Consider the following 15734-nt stretch of genomic DNA (forward strand, 5'->3'; position numbering starts at 1 on the left):
CAGTGGGACCGGGGGAGATGGGGAGAGGGGGCAGTGGGACCGGGACCAGGGGAGATGAGGGGAGGTCAGTGGGACCTGGACCGGGGGAGATGGGGAGAGGGGGCAGTGGGACTGGGACCGAGGGAGATGGGGAGGAGGTAGAGGGACCAGGGCAGGGGACATTGGGACTGGGACCAGGGCAGATGGGGAGGGGGACATTGGGACCAGGGACAGGACCAAGACTGATGGGGATGGGGGACAATGGGACTGGGGCAGATGTGTGGTGTGGTGTGGTGTGGAGAGGCTGTGGGAGTTGAAGGGTAGGACTGGGATGCCCACTACCCTAGCGTCCCTGGGGCAAGTACAACCTTCTCTCCAGTAGCACGTAAGGTGGGGCATCATCACGTCAATAAGGACACTGCAGTGATGACACCTCACTATGCATTCTTAGTATGATGTGCCGGGGATTGTGCATGCTGTGGTGACACCAAGGGGCTTTGACATCATGGAGTGTGATAAGGAACTATCTAGCTCAGTTCCTATTTTGGCATCCATCACCATAGTTTCTGAGCACCTCTTGAGAAGACTCCAGTGATATTGTGCTCTTTCTTCCCCTCTGACAAGAGACGGGGTTAAGTTTTTTTTCTAAATGGATGTGGTGATAGTGTCATGCACTGACACTGTGGTTTGACTTCTCTTGATACAATATTTCTCAGCAGCTTGGTGTCTATGCCTCCTCACACTGTAGCGAGGTTTGCACATGCCGTGAAGATGCCATATAACGAGGGTTTGAAACCTGTGGCAGTTCAGTCAAAATGTTGTGAAGTGTTGGATGCGCAAATATGTGGTAAAACTCTTTCCAGGACTGGGTGTAAGGGCTCCTGGATGCTAATGCCCTTGTTGCCACCAGCTCATTCTTGACCTTGGGAAGGACTCTTCCCCTGTCTGTGCTTTAGTGTCCTCATCTGTAAAATTACTTCCTTGTCACCTCCATTGCACTAGACTTCTTGAGTTCATCTGCTGAAAGCCATACTATTCTATTATTGTCTGGCACAGTCTTTCTATCTGTCCCTTTTGTTTAACCTCCTCAAGGAGAGAAGGAGATGCAGGTTTTCCGGAGTAGGAGATTCTATCCATTGAAGATTTATATGCACATTAGTTACTTTTGCTTCTCACCCTCTGTCGTTTATCCATTCTCGTTTCTGCTGTTCCCTATCTAATTGCTAACATAGCCGATGGAGTTTCATAGTGATATCCAGCAGTGTGATAAAATGCTCCAAGAATAACAAAAATAACCTGTGTCAGTATGCTGCTATGAACATTGACCCAGGAAATTAAAAACCGTATGGCATAGTGTATGGAATGTATGCCTACCTGCACTCAGCCAGGCCGAAAAGCTGCTTTATCTGTTCTTAATATTTTCTATGCTGCCTTCTTTCCTGTCAGCCAACACTTTAAAATCTGCTTTACCTCTTCGCCTGCTTCTCACAATGAGCTAGATCTGGATCTTGCCTAGGAACAGAGCTGCATCTGTAAGCGCCAGTGAAGCCAGCAGCAAGCGGAAATGAATTGCATGGTCCTTTCTGCAAGGGCAACATAACATGAAAATCATATGAAATTGAAATTTTCCAAACTTTCCTGGATATGCTCGTGTATGACAAGTAGGCAAAGATCGTCCGTTGGCTCAGTATGAAGAGATCGTACTCTTCTGTGTTGGCGCAATGTTAAACCAATAGCTATTTTCAGGTACTGTGATCTGAAGGGATAAACATGGGGAAACCTGTCCATCTACCTATCTTAGATACTTGTATGGCCCCCATCACAGTGTTTAGTGTCTCACAGTCTTTAGTGTGTTTATCCTCACAACACCCAGCGAGGTAGGGAAGTGCTCTTATCCTCATTTTATAGAAGGGAAGCTGAGGCACAGAGGCGAAGTGACTTGCCTAAGGTCACATGGGAAATCTGTGGCAGAGTGGGGAACTGAACACGGGTCTTGTAAGTGCCCTAACCACTGGACAATCCTTTCTCTCTGAATTCCAATGCTGACTCTTTCACTGACTCACTGTCTAACCCTGGTCAAATCACTGAACTTTGCTATGCTTCTGGTTCCTTGTCTTTAAAATGAGGATGGTGATACTTCCCTCTCAGGGCTTAATGGTTGCTTAATGTTGCAATGGAAAATGTGAAGCAGTGTATAAGTGCTAAGGTATTAATACTGGACTAATTAGCCACCCAGTACTCTTTGGAGAGCCTGTAAGTGGGAGAGTGTTAAGGTTAATATGAGCATCTCTGGTCATATTGCATCTAGAATATTAACGAACACTGAAAAATAGTTACTACTTATTAAATGCAGAGTTACTTGAGAGAGAGGCTTACAGGAACATCATACTCTTTTATTAGACTAAAGGCACTGAAAAGGGGGCATGAAGATATGAAGTTGGCCTTCCTGCCAACTGCTCTGACCATCCCACCCAGCATTGTCACTCGCTGTCAGAGAAAAGATAGTGATGATTTAAAAATAATAATAGAAATGTTATTTAATGAGAAGTGAGATTTTTATTACAAGCTTAGGAAAATGTTAGGGTTTCCATGGACATTTGTGATTTACTTTCTATGTAATTCTTATGTTACTACCTTTTCTGAAATTGATTTATCACTCTGCAGTGATTTTTCATTCTACACCTACTGATACTGTCTGATATTGTGAATAAGCAGTCCAGGTTGCTGTAGCCCAGGTTTTCAACTTTTTAGGGTCAGATCTTGCAGAGGCTTCCTCTTTAGGAAATTTTTCCCAACTACACTATCTCTTTGTAAATGCAGTGACAGAGTACACAGTTGAATTTACTGCAGTGATTGTTATAAAAAAATGGGTATTATTTAAGTTCTGGTGATCTATATATTAAGCAACCATCTAGAGAGCAGAAAAGGTTATACTGTACATATCTACTCCCCAGGGAGATGACAGTCTGTCTGCTGTAACCTACGAATCTGACACAGAGATGGTGAGTTTTATCATCAATGTGCTTTTTGTAAACACTTGAAAAACTTCTCAGAATCTGCTTGTACCCCACACAGCATATCCCAGTTATGTCTACTGATTATTGATAGATACTTTAGAAAGTAGAGCTAACTATATTGTTCCAACAAAGAATTTGACATGTGGGGGCTCCAATAATTTCAAAATTCTCATGCTTGGTCTGAGACACTTGAGAAATTCCCTGAATGTCATTTACAAATACCATCAAGTTAAGGGACCCTAAGTTGTCTGTCTAGTACGCTCTAGTTGAATTGAACAAGTAAGGGTTCTTCCATCTTTTAGGGAATTGTAAGCTTCATTCTCTGCCCTGTAATAATCCTGCACCTCTAAGGACTTGCTGATTCCCATATTTAAGATGGACAGGTAAACCTCACAGAGTTGTTCAATAAATGAGCAAAAATAGGTAGCTTTGGCTTTGTAGCATGCACCATTGTGGGGCAGCACCTTAATTGTGGTGGGTTGCTTTGTTTTGGCGTCCATTTATTTTCATTCATTTGCTGTAGCCTGCTACAGTGGCATTTGAACGTTGGTAAAACTAGACCAGTTGGGATAGCTATGTTGAATCCCTTTTGTTCTACGTGTAGTCATGCACTACAGTCCTGTTTCTTAGACGAGTTAATATTGTTTTATTAGATCTCTGCTGATTCCCCATTAGAAGTGGCTGCAGTTTCTTTTTTTCAGATTACTTGCTGAGGTGTTTTAGGAATGGGAGAGTTTGAATACAGAAAGCCTATTTTTCTTTTTCTTCCAGAAACGGAAGAAGAAAACTTCTCATAAACCCCCAAAGTCACCAAGTAAGTGTTACCAAAATTTTTCTTCTGTCTTCTTTGTCCTGAATGAGATTGATCTCCATGGGACACAACACCTTGAAGAGATGCCCCAAATAAGAACATCTGTGATTCTCTATGGAATGCGAAGCCTTCCCAGCTGAGTGTTATATCCTATAACAAGAGACATTTGACTTTTCTAGGAGTTGGACTGCAGTTTACAGTTTTCTGGAGATTCTTGTGCTGTGCACTAACTGAGTAGTAATGCACTTTTCCCTTGTGGTGGCAAACAGTTTGCAGATAAAATCACTGTTTGCCTTTTATTTCCTTGAAGAAATGCTGTGTCCTTTGCTGTACCTGGGCAGAAAGAGATCCAAAGTTTTGGGGTCTAGAAGTACTGAAGCAGTGCATCCTAACATCCAGTGGACCTAGTGGGTTGCAGAGTATCTGAGTCATGGAGGCTACAGAAGGATTTAAGCCATTCCATTTTTCATTTAGCACTATAATTCTATGGTTAAGGAAATTGCCCCCTGTTGTCATGGAATCCTTAATATCTATAAACTGCAGATAAAACCTTTTTTTTATTTTTTAAGTCCATTCTCAGTAAACTGTCTAATATTCAATTTATCTTCTGGGAATTTGTATTTCATACCTGATGTTTATGTGTTTTATAAATAGTATATAATATTTCTAAACAGTGGACTTTTTCTAACTTGCTAAGTTTTGATTAGGTGCTTCCCTTTCTTTGTACCTACAAACACCTTCTTCTTTCTGAACTACCTATGACTACATGATCAATTTTGTCTTAAAAATAGCACTTTTATTTCTGTCATGGCCTTTGTGACATCACTTTTGACTATGCTTTTATTGATGTCATAAAGGCTATGACAAACTTGCACACGTAAAAGTGCTCTCTTCTGTTGAGGCATACGGTATCTTTTGTGTAGGTAGAGCATATATGTATACTCTCTTCTTAATAGATCATTTCAATGTATTAATTTAGGTGTGTGTATATTTCTTATGGGTGCATAGATGTGTTTAAAGTGTACACACAAATATGTCGGTATATATTAAGTCATGTGATTATTCCTCTTCTCTGTAGCAACTATTTCTGGAAGGCGGACTTTTTTCTTATTTTGATGTAGCTATGTTCCACTTGCCTTTTGTTGTTGTTTTTAAGAGCTAAGCATTTAAGGTGTTATAAAATGTATTTTGATCATTTGTAAGACTGTATCAGGGATTATGTTCAAGAAGGAGAAAATTGTTTTGTGACATCAACTGTAATAATGCTGTGAAATATTTTCTCTTGCCTTAGAATCTCCATATATCTCCAGCACATACCTGTATCCTAAAAAGGCTGCAGTTTGGAGGTCCTTGAAGGGAACAGGGATCATACACCATGAAAACCCAATGGCTAAAACACCAAGGCAGATGTGGCTAGGATCTCTGAAGCAAGGTATCAGTGTAGTAACTCCATCCACATCTGCAAGTGAAATTTCATAGGGTTTATAATGCAGTCCTGATTTAAGTGGGTTCAGCTTCCATTCAGTCCAGTATAAATTAATCTTGTTTACTCCAGGGTTGCATTTGGTCCACCATAATGTTTTACATTTAAAAGTTTGCTTAAGACCGTTTTTGTTGGTTGATCAATATTTGCATAACTTTATCTTCCGTGTTGAGTACCTATAGGCTCTGGGATGCCTCCAAACAGAAATTTGTCCTTGATTAGATGCCTAGCTGGAATTTACTTTGCTGGTGTCTGGTTCGTTTGTTAGGAATGAATTTTACTTGCATAATTCTTGACACTATTTGGATATACTTGTTTCTAGTGGGGGTTCGTAGAGGCAGCCAGAGATGTTCTGGGCTTTGCTGTTGCATTCACACAGGGTGAATTAAATGTATAGTTATCTGTTGTTGTTTTTTCTCATTACTAGCAGGTATGAGCCAGGCCCTGAAATCAGACTTTGATGTGGCACATGCACGAACTAACCTTTCCAGCAGCACTCCAGAATATCTAAAGGAAGCTCTAGGCATGAAAAAGCCAAAGCATGCTCGTTCTTCTAGCAATGGTGAGCTCAGAAATTAGGCAACATCGTTTTGTTTAAGGTCCTTGCTTCGGTAAGGCAGCAGCTCCTCTAGTTCTAACCCATAGAACAAACTCTCAAAAGGTGGTTCTCTGTGAGCTGGCTGGTCCCATGGTGCTCACTCTCCTTATTTCTAGCTACTTAAGTACATAAGACAGCTGCCTACCTGAAATTCTGTGTAAAGTATTGACTCCCTTTGTTACTTCTCTCTATAAAGTGTTTGTGATACATTATGTTACTGTGTAAAAATCAGTTCGATTGTATGAGAAAATCAAAAGGAACACGCACACTTGAATATTGCTTTTTCTCCCTTTAGCAGTAAATTATACATTTAAAAATCAAACTTCTGTCTGAAAATTTTGTTACAAGTAACACCTAAGATTCCTATAACTTACGAGTCTAGAAAAGTTACACATTTTTCTATTTTTTTCCAAAGTATTGTGTGGCTTTTGTCAGTTGTTGGTTTCAGTATTTTCCATTATATGGTCCTTTAGTTTGTCTTGTTTTTGTGTGGATCTTTCATACAACAACTGTGGGGAGAGAGGTTTGTTGTTGTTTAAAGAAAAAATTGCCCCCAAAATCTGACAGGGGTTTCAGGTGCAGCTGCAGCAGCTGAAACTCTTTCTATTTTCAATTAATTTTTTTTATTGACTTTCTTTCTGTAGGCTACATCCCTGGAACACCTGACTACAAAGAAAAGGAAGATATGTATGATGAGATTATTGAACTGAAGAAGGTACGGTTGCTTTGCTACTTGAATAGAAAAAGTCCTATGTGCTGCCTCATCCATCTGTGGGTACCCAGCCCTGACCAGATCAGCAGGGTCTGGTGCCTATACCTGGAAGAGCCACCGAGCTTCTTCACTTCAGTAATGTATGGACTGAACTGAAACGATGCCTATTTAAAGATATTTCATTTTACTAATGGTGTGACAGTCAGTTCTTCTAGATGTGGGAGGGCCATGAAGTATACCCAAAAGACTTGAACAAACCCCTACCTGGACTTTGAAAAGGTTGATTGGGGTTGGTTCCTTTGCCACTTGAATTTCCATAGCAGCCCCTGATTATTCTTTTAATGATTAAAAGTCAGCCAGTTGGGTCTATGTGTACATGAAGACGGATGTTGGGCTTGACTCCTGGGCAAAGCTGAGCCAGGCTCTTGGTTAGAGGGAGGAGCTGAGATGGAGGTACCTGTAGACAATCATCTTGGCTGGTCCAGTGGCTCCAGTAAAGTTGCCCTGCCACTGAAGTCTCTTTTTTCCCCCTCTTCTCCATACCCTGCAACTTCCCCCCTTAATCAGTCCTAATCCAAAGTGATGATCCTCTTCTTGCTTTTCCTTCATCATTAGTGCTAGCTATTTTAATTGGGTTGCTCTTGGTGTCCAAGAGTGAGTTAATTGTAAAAGCTCACAATGTGCCTCTGACTTTCTCCTGCCTGGAGAACTTGGGCAGAATTTGAAGATGAACTTGTTATCTTTTTGTTCCATTTTAGACAATACAGGTTCAGAAAAGTGAGGGGGATCGGATGAAAACAAAGATCCGACGACTGGAGAAGGAGAATAACAGGAAGGATCGACAAATTGAGCAGCTGTTGGATCCTTCCAGGGTGAGTCTTGTAACCTTCCCAGTAGCATAGCTGACAGCAGGATGTTAGTTTACAGTATTAGTGCAAGATAGTGAAGGTGTTGTTTTTGAATTTTTAGTGTCAAACTGAAAGGTCAGCCTGTTCCGAGTCAGTAAGGGAAACTCATGTCTCAGACATGAACAGTCTGTAACATGATGGTTCCAACTTGAATATGGTTTCTAAGAACTTTCAAGGTAAGTGTGGTAGGAGAGCACAGGAGGTAATATTAAATCAGGCCTGCCCCTGCACTCATCATTTCTCTATTCTGAATATCTCAATTGTAGTAATGGCGAGCTTGCCTAAGACAGAGATACAGCTGATACCAGATGATTTCTGTTCTGTGTATCCAAGTTTGCCTTTCCAGTCTATCCGTTAACTGGAAGCACAAAATTCAATTCAAGGACAACTTATATGTTATGGTCCTGACTCCTCACCTGTAGAGCAGAAGGAAAACCCTATTGTAAGACCAGTGAGCCTGGAAGAGAAATTCTTAGTCACTATTGTAATGGATGGCACAGAAAATCCTTAGATAAGTGTAAGAACATGTTCCTGGGCTGGAGGCTAGGAGGAAAACCTGCAGGGAGGAAGCTGAAGAGAATTTAACAAAACTAAGTTGATTTTGTTGTCTTCTGTTGCAGGGCTCTGATTTTGCCCAGACTTTGGCAGAGAAGAACGATACTAGATGGGTAATTTTCTTCACCTGCACTTTCAAATATGATTTTTCTCCTTTCCAGCTGAACGCTTACTGATAGAAGAATATCCAAGATACAGGAGGAGAGCATACAGTTTAATTAGGCAATCATATAAGTGATGTCTTCATTATTGCCAGATATAAGACCTGTAACAAAGGTCTAGAATTAACAGCAATTCAAAGTGCCTTTTCTCATTCTCAGGAGGAATGTGTTTGCATCAATACATCAGCTTATTCATAGCCCTGAATTTAACAGAGTAGATGTACATTTGCACTCTCTACCTCTTTTCCCACACCCCCTAATAGTGAATGGATGCGATTATCAAAGTTTATGTTTTTATTTAGTGACTACATGCTATGTGAAATTCAATAAAGACAAGTGCACAGTGCTACCTTTAGGAAGGAAAATTCAAATGCACAACTTCAAAATGGAACATAACTGGCCAAGCGGCAGTACTGCAAAAATATCCGGTGGTTATAGAGGATCACAAATTGAAGATGAGCAAACAATGTGATACAATTGCCAAAAAGGCTGAGATCATTCTGGGGCATATAAACTGGAGAGTTGTGTGTAAGACATGGACGGTAATTGTTCTACTCTATTCAGTACTGGTGGACCTCAGCTGGAGTATTGGATCCCGTTTTGGGTGCCACACATTAAGAAGGATGTGGACAAACTGGAGACAGTCTAGAGGAGAACAACAAAAATAATAAAAGGTTTAGACAACCTGACCTTTGAGGAAAGGTTAAAAAAACTGGGCATGTTTAGTCTTGAGAAAAGAAAACTGAGAGGTGACCTGATAACAGTCTTCAAATATGGGCTGTTAGAAAGGGCTGTTAGAAAGAGGATGGTGATTAATTATTCTTCTTGTCCACTGAAGGTAGGACAAGAAGTAATGGGCTTAATCTGCAACAAGGGAGATTTAGGTTAGATATTAAGAAAAACTTCCTAACTATAAGGATAGTTAAACACTGGAATAGGTTACCAAGGGATGTTGTGGAATCCCCATCATCGGAGGTTTTTAAGAACAGGTAAGACAAACACCTGTCAGGGTGGTCTATATATGTTTGGTCCTGCCTCAGCATGGGGATGGACTAGATGACCTCTTGAGGTCCTTTCCAACCTTACATTTCTATGATTGTATGCTTATGTATTAGTAGTGTTTGCACTCAGCTCTTAATGTGGTTATATTTAAACTAGCTGTTTATTAGGCATCTGGTTTAACTCTCTCCCTCTAAGGATAGCAGTAATGCTTACAGTTTGTTTGTCCTGTTACACATATGGCTAAATATTTCTGATTAGATGGATTTAGAAAGATGAAGTGGGATTCCTGAGAAACAGGAATTCTGACTGGAGATTCTGAGATTTCTCTAGAACTGATGAGCCGTGTTCTTTCCTTTCGGTAGGTAATCAATGGGCTGAAGCAGAAGATTCTCAAGCTGGAACAGCAATGCAAAGAGAAAGACAACACTATCAAGTATGGCTCTTTTGGGGCAAGGAAATATATAGGACAAGAGGGGGGAGGGAATTGGACATCCATTTTCTTATGGAGTTAGATTCTCTGACTCCTTGGGAAAGATGAATTAAGTCATAACTGTTGTCAGTAGCTACCTGTGTGGTGCTCTGCTCTTGTTCGATGATGATAACAGTCGGCTGTGTGCGTGTTCCCTCTGTGTGCTGCCCCAGCTCTGCGCAGATAGCTGACATAGCAAACCCCGAGAGAACCCCCAATGACCACAGACTCTAGTAAGGTACGAAGGAACCTGAGCCAGGTTTATTGTCAAACGAAGCACAGTAATTGTTTCCCGTAGACTCTACAAGACATACTACGAATTTGTGCCCCTGGCAATGGACCGGCTCAGTCAGTGGCGGGACTTTCCACTGCCCCCTAGGCCAGACAAAGATGCGCACTCCGGGACCTACTTTTATACAGTTACAGGACAGATTACTCATCCCTACTGACATATTGAAGTACAGCCTCTTGGCTCATTAGGGCGCTATCCATCATGCTGTCCTGTCTTTAAGATGCACCTGCCTGTTCCTTGTTATGTCTGTGGAGTGTCCTGATGTCATCTTGGCACAAGTTCCTCTTCTCGCCACTTCTGTGAGGGAGGCCTGCCTCTGGCTCACAGCCCAGCTTTTGCTTAGCAATGCCTGGAAGTACTTTGGTTCAGGCTTCAGGCCTCAGTCTAGGCTTCTGACACAAGAGTTTATGTTTCAGGGCCTCATCTTACTACAATAACCACATGTGACTCTCGCCATACCCTTCCCAGATATTTTAAACCATTAATGGTCATTCCTTCCTTATCAGATCTCCTGAGGTTACTGTTGTATTCTTCCATTTTCAGTAAATTCCAGACAGATGTGAAGACCACTAATTTGGAAGAGATGAGGATTGCTATGGAGACCTACTATGAGGAGGTACATCTGGTGAGACCCCTGCCCGTGTAAACAGGGAGGAGAGGTTCAATTATAGATTCTAGGTAGAAACCCTGAACAGTTTTACACTTGTTTCCTAGAGCCCAGCTGCACCTGTCTGTGTGTGCAAGTCAAGTAGACACGTGTGTGTTTTGTATATATTTAAAAGCACCAACTAGGTGTACTTGTAAAAGCCTTGATGTAAAGCAGAAAACCTATTTTTAATTAAACAAGGCAAGTAATGAAACTAATACAGTGTACAGCTCCGAGCACAGCATCCATATTAATGCCAGTAGGACCATACTCTCATTTTTGGCCATGGCATTGTTACTTGTGCTAATGCCACAAGGATCTCACTTCTATTTTCACTTACCAGACACTGCATAGTAGATTAGCATTCTGAGCTTTCCAACAGTTAGGTCTTTTCTGTGCCAGCTATGTATGTCCGTTAAGGCAATCTATCTTTTATACTTCAGATTCATCGTCTCCAAACCCTGCTGGCAAAATCTGAGGCTGTGGGGAAAAAGTATGTTTATTTCTTCTGGGACGTGTGCATGTATATGTTTTTGGTATATACTTTGTATACTATACTAAGTGATGGAAAACAATTGCATGTAAATTGTTGTTTGTCTCATAACTTAGATACTGGTGGATTTGCTTTTCCACACTACCTCTGTTGACGTCACAGCGTGCGTGTCATGCCCATGTTGCTTCCACAGTAGATCTGTCACTCTGAATTGATGGGCTTTTAATGAGGAAAACAAAAGGCATCTACCTCAATTAGAGTTTTAAATTCCCATCCTGTATCACCAAAACAGGATCTCCCTAAAGAGACACTAAATCAAAAGAACACTCTCATTGTCAAACAGAACAAAGAAATACATTTTACTTTACAGGGAAACCAAATATTAAAGCTGTTTGAAAATGAAGCAAAACATTTTAAAGCAGAGCAATTGAAAGCTCAAAAAAGCATTTCTAGCATTTATTCCCCATAAAAGAAAATCCATGTCTTTACCCCAAAAATTGAACTGCTTCTCCTGGCAACATTATATGGATAGAGATTGTTGGATATTTGATTTATGCACATTTAAGTCACTTATGTAGACTGCTCTAGAATGTGTGCTGCAAATAAAGAAAGTGCTTTGGTGTGAAAATAATCCTGTAGCGCAGGGGCATTGGTCCACAGTGTGACTGAGACAGATTAATGGTAGCAGTTAGGAGGTGTTAGGATGTCGTGAGAGTGAGACATAGTCAGGGCAGTGTCTCTGAAGATATGTCTGGTTGTGTGGTTGCTGCTCATGTAGGCATACCCAGGCTAGCTTTGCTTTAGCTAGAGATCAAAGCTAGCTTGAGTAACAATAGCTGTGAAGCCGCAGCAGCATGAGCACAAGCTAGCATGGGCATGAACACGGGCTAGCCCAGGGTCGGCAACCTTTCAGAACCAGTGTGCCGAGTCTTCATTTATTCACTCTAATTTAAGGTTTTGCGTGCCAGTAATACATTTTAACGTTTTTAGAAGGTCTCTTTCTATAAATCTGCAATATATAGCTTAACTATTGTTGTATGTAAAGTAAATAAGGTTTTTAAAATGTGTAAGAAGCTTCATTTAAAATTAAATTAAAATGCAGAGCCCCCCCGGACTGGTGGCCAGGACCCGGGCAGTGTGAGTGCCACTGAAAATCAGCTCGTGTGCCGCCTTCGGCACGCGTGCCATAGGTTGCCTACCCCTGGGCTAGCCGCTCAGGTATGTTCCCAGGGTCAGGAAGCTAGTCTGTGCTGCTGCCACTGCTGCTGCAGATACACTGCTACTGTCACTTGAGTTAGCTTTGATCTAGGACAGGTACATAGATCAAAGGTAGCTCAGATATGCTTACATGATCTACAGTTACACCTCCTGATTGCGGTGTAGACATACCCTTAGGCCAGTTTACTAATGCTTGTCCCTGATGGACCAGGGATCAAGAGGAGATGCATGCTGGGCAAAACATGCTGTAGTGAGTCTAAAAATAAAACACAAAGGGAAAATATAAAATATTAATAACTTTATAGTGTGTCACCTGCCCAACCAAAGGCACACAGGCAGTTGGAGAACTTTAATAAGAAATATTACAGCATTAAAATTAACCATTGATCAGAACCAAAGTTCTGGGCCAAGCATTTGGGGAAAATCCCAACTTTGCAGCTCAGGCACATCTCTAATTACAATAAATAAAAGTACCAGTATGATATACCTGCCCTCTAAACTAAGAATCAGCAGAACTGGATTATAATCCTATAATCATCAGGATTATAATAGCAGGGTTATAAAAATAGGATTAGAATAGTGGGGGGGTTGTAGGTCATGCTTGAGGTTAATTGCTAAACGGTATTGAGGAAGCTTGCACAATGACTGCTTCCACTTTACCTAAATATAGATAGTGCTGTTAGTCTCATTATTAAAAATTAAAAGGAAAAATCAAGACAACAAATTAGCTTGCGAGTGGGGGATGTGAGCACCTAATACCCTTTGGCCCCTACCCAAAGTGATGTCCACTCCTTCTTGGCTGACCGGAGTGTTGCTCCAACATGGGCATATTGGAGAGGAATATTGGGGGTGGGATGAAGGAGATATTTTGGAGGAATCTGTATTCTTAAAATAGTTTTAAACTCTAAATTAAAAATTGTCCAGATGATATCCAGGGAGATTATAGACATGAAGATAAAGATTCTGGAGCAGTGATGGAAGCTACCATGAAGACGATAGAGAAAGGTCTGTGCAGTAGGATGAAGATAGGAATATGGCAGTGCCTCAAGGTTGCTTTCAAAGTATCTAGTGTAATATGATTTTAATTTAATCTCTATCATGAATGTGAGTAACATGGGAGTAAAATTACATTCAGAGAGCAAAGTAAGTGCAGATGCGCAAGGCAGTGTTAGTCCAGCCTCCTGAAAGATGAGGGCAGAGTACTGGTTAGACAGGAAGGATGATGATCTGCTGAGCATGGAAGATAATATCTCAATACTTCAGAGTGTGCTTGTGCTTCCCTGTCTGAAACACAATGGGCCATTTTAATCCCTGGCATAACTGTTAAAATCAGTGCAATTCCACCAGAACTGTGGATGGGTAATATTGTATATTCCTTCTGTTCCCCTGTTCTGTCATTTGTGGTGGATTAAAAACTGGAATTTAGTTTGTTACTATTAAAAATATTTCATTTATTTTGGCTCAGGCATGCAGTGAGTTAAAGAAGTTGCCTTTCAGTGCTGAAGGCTATCAAATTCAGTGTAAGTTACAGGTGAAAATGAGTCATCAGGTTTCCTTCTAGTCGTCATTTGTGCATAGCTCAAAAAAAAAAATGGTGAGGACAGTCTCTGCCAATTGCATGACTAGCAGTCTTTACTCACAAGGCCAAGGACTGGAATAGCAAATGATGCTGAAGGTCAGAACTATGGTGCAAGGTGCCTGCCTGGATCGTTGCGGACTTAAGTTATAGTGTGTTTAGTCTCTCCTTTCCTGAATCTTAATACCATTGCCTTTTAGAACTATGTGTGTACAATATAAACCTTTAAAGTACATTTTGACTCTCTGTTGAGCAGGATGCATAAAAAGGACTAGGCAGTTATCTTTTCATTTCTCCAAAAATAACTAAATTGCTCTGGCATCAGAGGGTGTGATGTCCCTTTGCTGCCAAAGTTAAAAAACCTTCAGCTCCTCAGTATGGTCCATTCCACACAATCTGCAACTCTGTGATTGTTTATTTTAACTTGACAGCTGCCTGAAATAATGGGCATTGAGTGATGCGGGTACCATTTCTGTCATCTTCCCATTTTTCTTTCTGGGGCAGTCCTATAAAAAACCCTTCCTTGTTTGGTTGTTTGTTTTCACTTTGTTTCCCTTCGTAGACCTCTTAAGAGTGAATTGAGCCCAGCTTTTCATACTGTGTATGCCATATCCACGACTGTCTTCCTCTTCTCCAGTAGGCTGCCATTGAGACTGTGTTCCAGTGCGCAGAGATGTGTGGCTTCTTCACAAACTGTTTTATGTATTGGCCATTGTGACTGGCATTTGGCCATGGCAGGGCTTGGTCAATTCATTAAGCCTCTCAGCATGGTTTGCTGGAGGAGGTTGCTCTATAACCTGGGTCTCTCCCATAGCACTGCAGAGCAGTTGTTCCAGGTTATCAGGAATCCTGTAGCAGGAACAAACTTTACAACCACTTCTAATGGAAGTTGAGTTACCCTCAGTATGTCCAGTAGAATAATTAAAAAGCAAAACTGCAGCAACATCATCTAGTTCTGGAGGCTCTGAACACATTGTAGTCTCTAACTTGTCTATTTCCTGGTGTTCCCACCACACTCGGGTTGCCTGCATTCTCCAAGTCTGTTTCTTATCTAGTGTTGATTCCAGTGTATCTTTATAAGTGGAGAGATAAGCTTGGTAGGGGACTTCCTTCAAAGGAGAAAGAGCATCTGATAACTGAATGCTGCACTAACATGTCTGAAAATTTAGCTTAGAAATTACTTGTAATGCATTGCTCCTTCTTCCCAAATGCACCCTTCCCTCTCCTAACCCTAATCTGCTTGTTTATTGAGTGTGGGGGGTTTTCTCATTTGCTTGTAGTTATTGCCTCTGTGTGCTGTGTTTGAGTCTAAACCCCTGCTCTTGTCCCCTTTTCCAAGCACAGATCCCTTCCAGAGAGCAGAGAATCCCAGAAACGGCTGAAGGTGCTGAATGCTGCTGTTCTGCGATTATCCAAGAACATCAAAGAGCTGCAAGATGAAAATAAGAGCCTGAAAGCAGATCTAGACCGAGTGCTGAGCAGTTCCCCTGCTTCCAGCAAAACAAAAAGTATGTGTTGAAAAGTTAAGGTAGGGAACTAGGCTTCAAATACACAGAAAGGAGGTGGGAGAGAGGCACAGTTCATAGACAACATGGCAATATGGATACAGCTCCTAGAGGCATTGCAAATGTGTTACCTGAAAATGGGCAGCAATCAGTCTGTAACTATTATTCCAGGAGCATCAAACTGGCTCCTTGAGTGGACTGAACTACCTTTTCAGTTAGGGTCTGTGGGCCAGGAGTCACTAGCAAGGGGCACATTTTGCTGTCTCATCTGACTGCAGAATGTGTCTCTGTAGCTGGCAAAGTTACAGA

At 41.3% G+C, this 15734-nt stretch overlaps 1 protein-coding gene across 1 annotated transcript in view; it reads left to right on the forward strand.

The window, feature by feature from the left end:
- The window catches only part of IQCE (IQ motif containing E), a 48205-nt gene that overhangs the window by 416 nt on the left and 32055 nt on the right, over window positions 1–15734 (forward strand). Inside the window, exons 2-12 of the mRNA XM_029911312.1 lie at window positions 2934–2981; window positions 3768–3810; window positions 5099–5239; window positions 5718–5852; window positions 6533–6603; window positions 7359–7472; window positions 8129–8176; window positions 9589–9659; window positions 10531–10603; window positions 11077–11126; window positions 15265–15428. Coding sequence (XP_029767172.1) covers window positions 2934–2981; window positions 3768–3810; window positions 5099–5239; window positions 5718–5852; window positions 6533–6603; window positions 7359–7472; window positions 8129–8176; window positions 9589–9659; window positions 10531–10603; window positions 11077–11126; window positions 15265–15428 — 958 coding nt within the window. The remainder of the gene's footprint in view (window positions 1–2933; window positions 2982–3767; window positions 3811–5098; window positions 5240–5717; window positions 5853–6532; window positions 6604–7358; window positions 7473–8128; window positions 8177–9588; window positions 9660–10530; window positions 10604–11076; window positions 11127–15264; window positions 15429–15734) is intronic.

Source organism: Terrapene carolina, unplaced genomic scaffold, assembly GCF_002925995.2.
Source record: "Terrapene carolina triunguis isolate 2854851 unplaced genomic scaffold, T_m_triunguis-2.0 Scaffold93, whole genome shotgun sequence".
NCBI classification, from domain to species: Eukaryota; Metazoa; Chordata; order Testudines; family Emydidae; genus Terrapene; species Terrapene triunguis.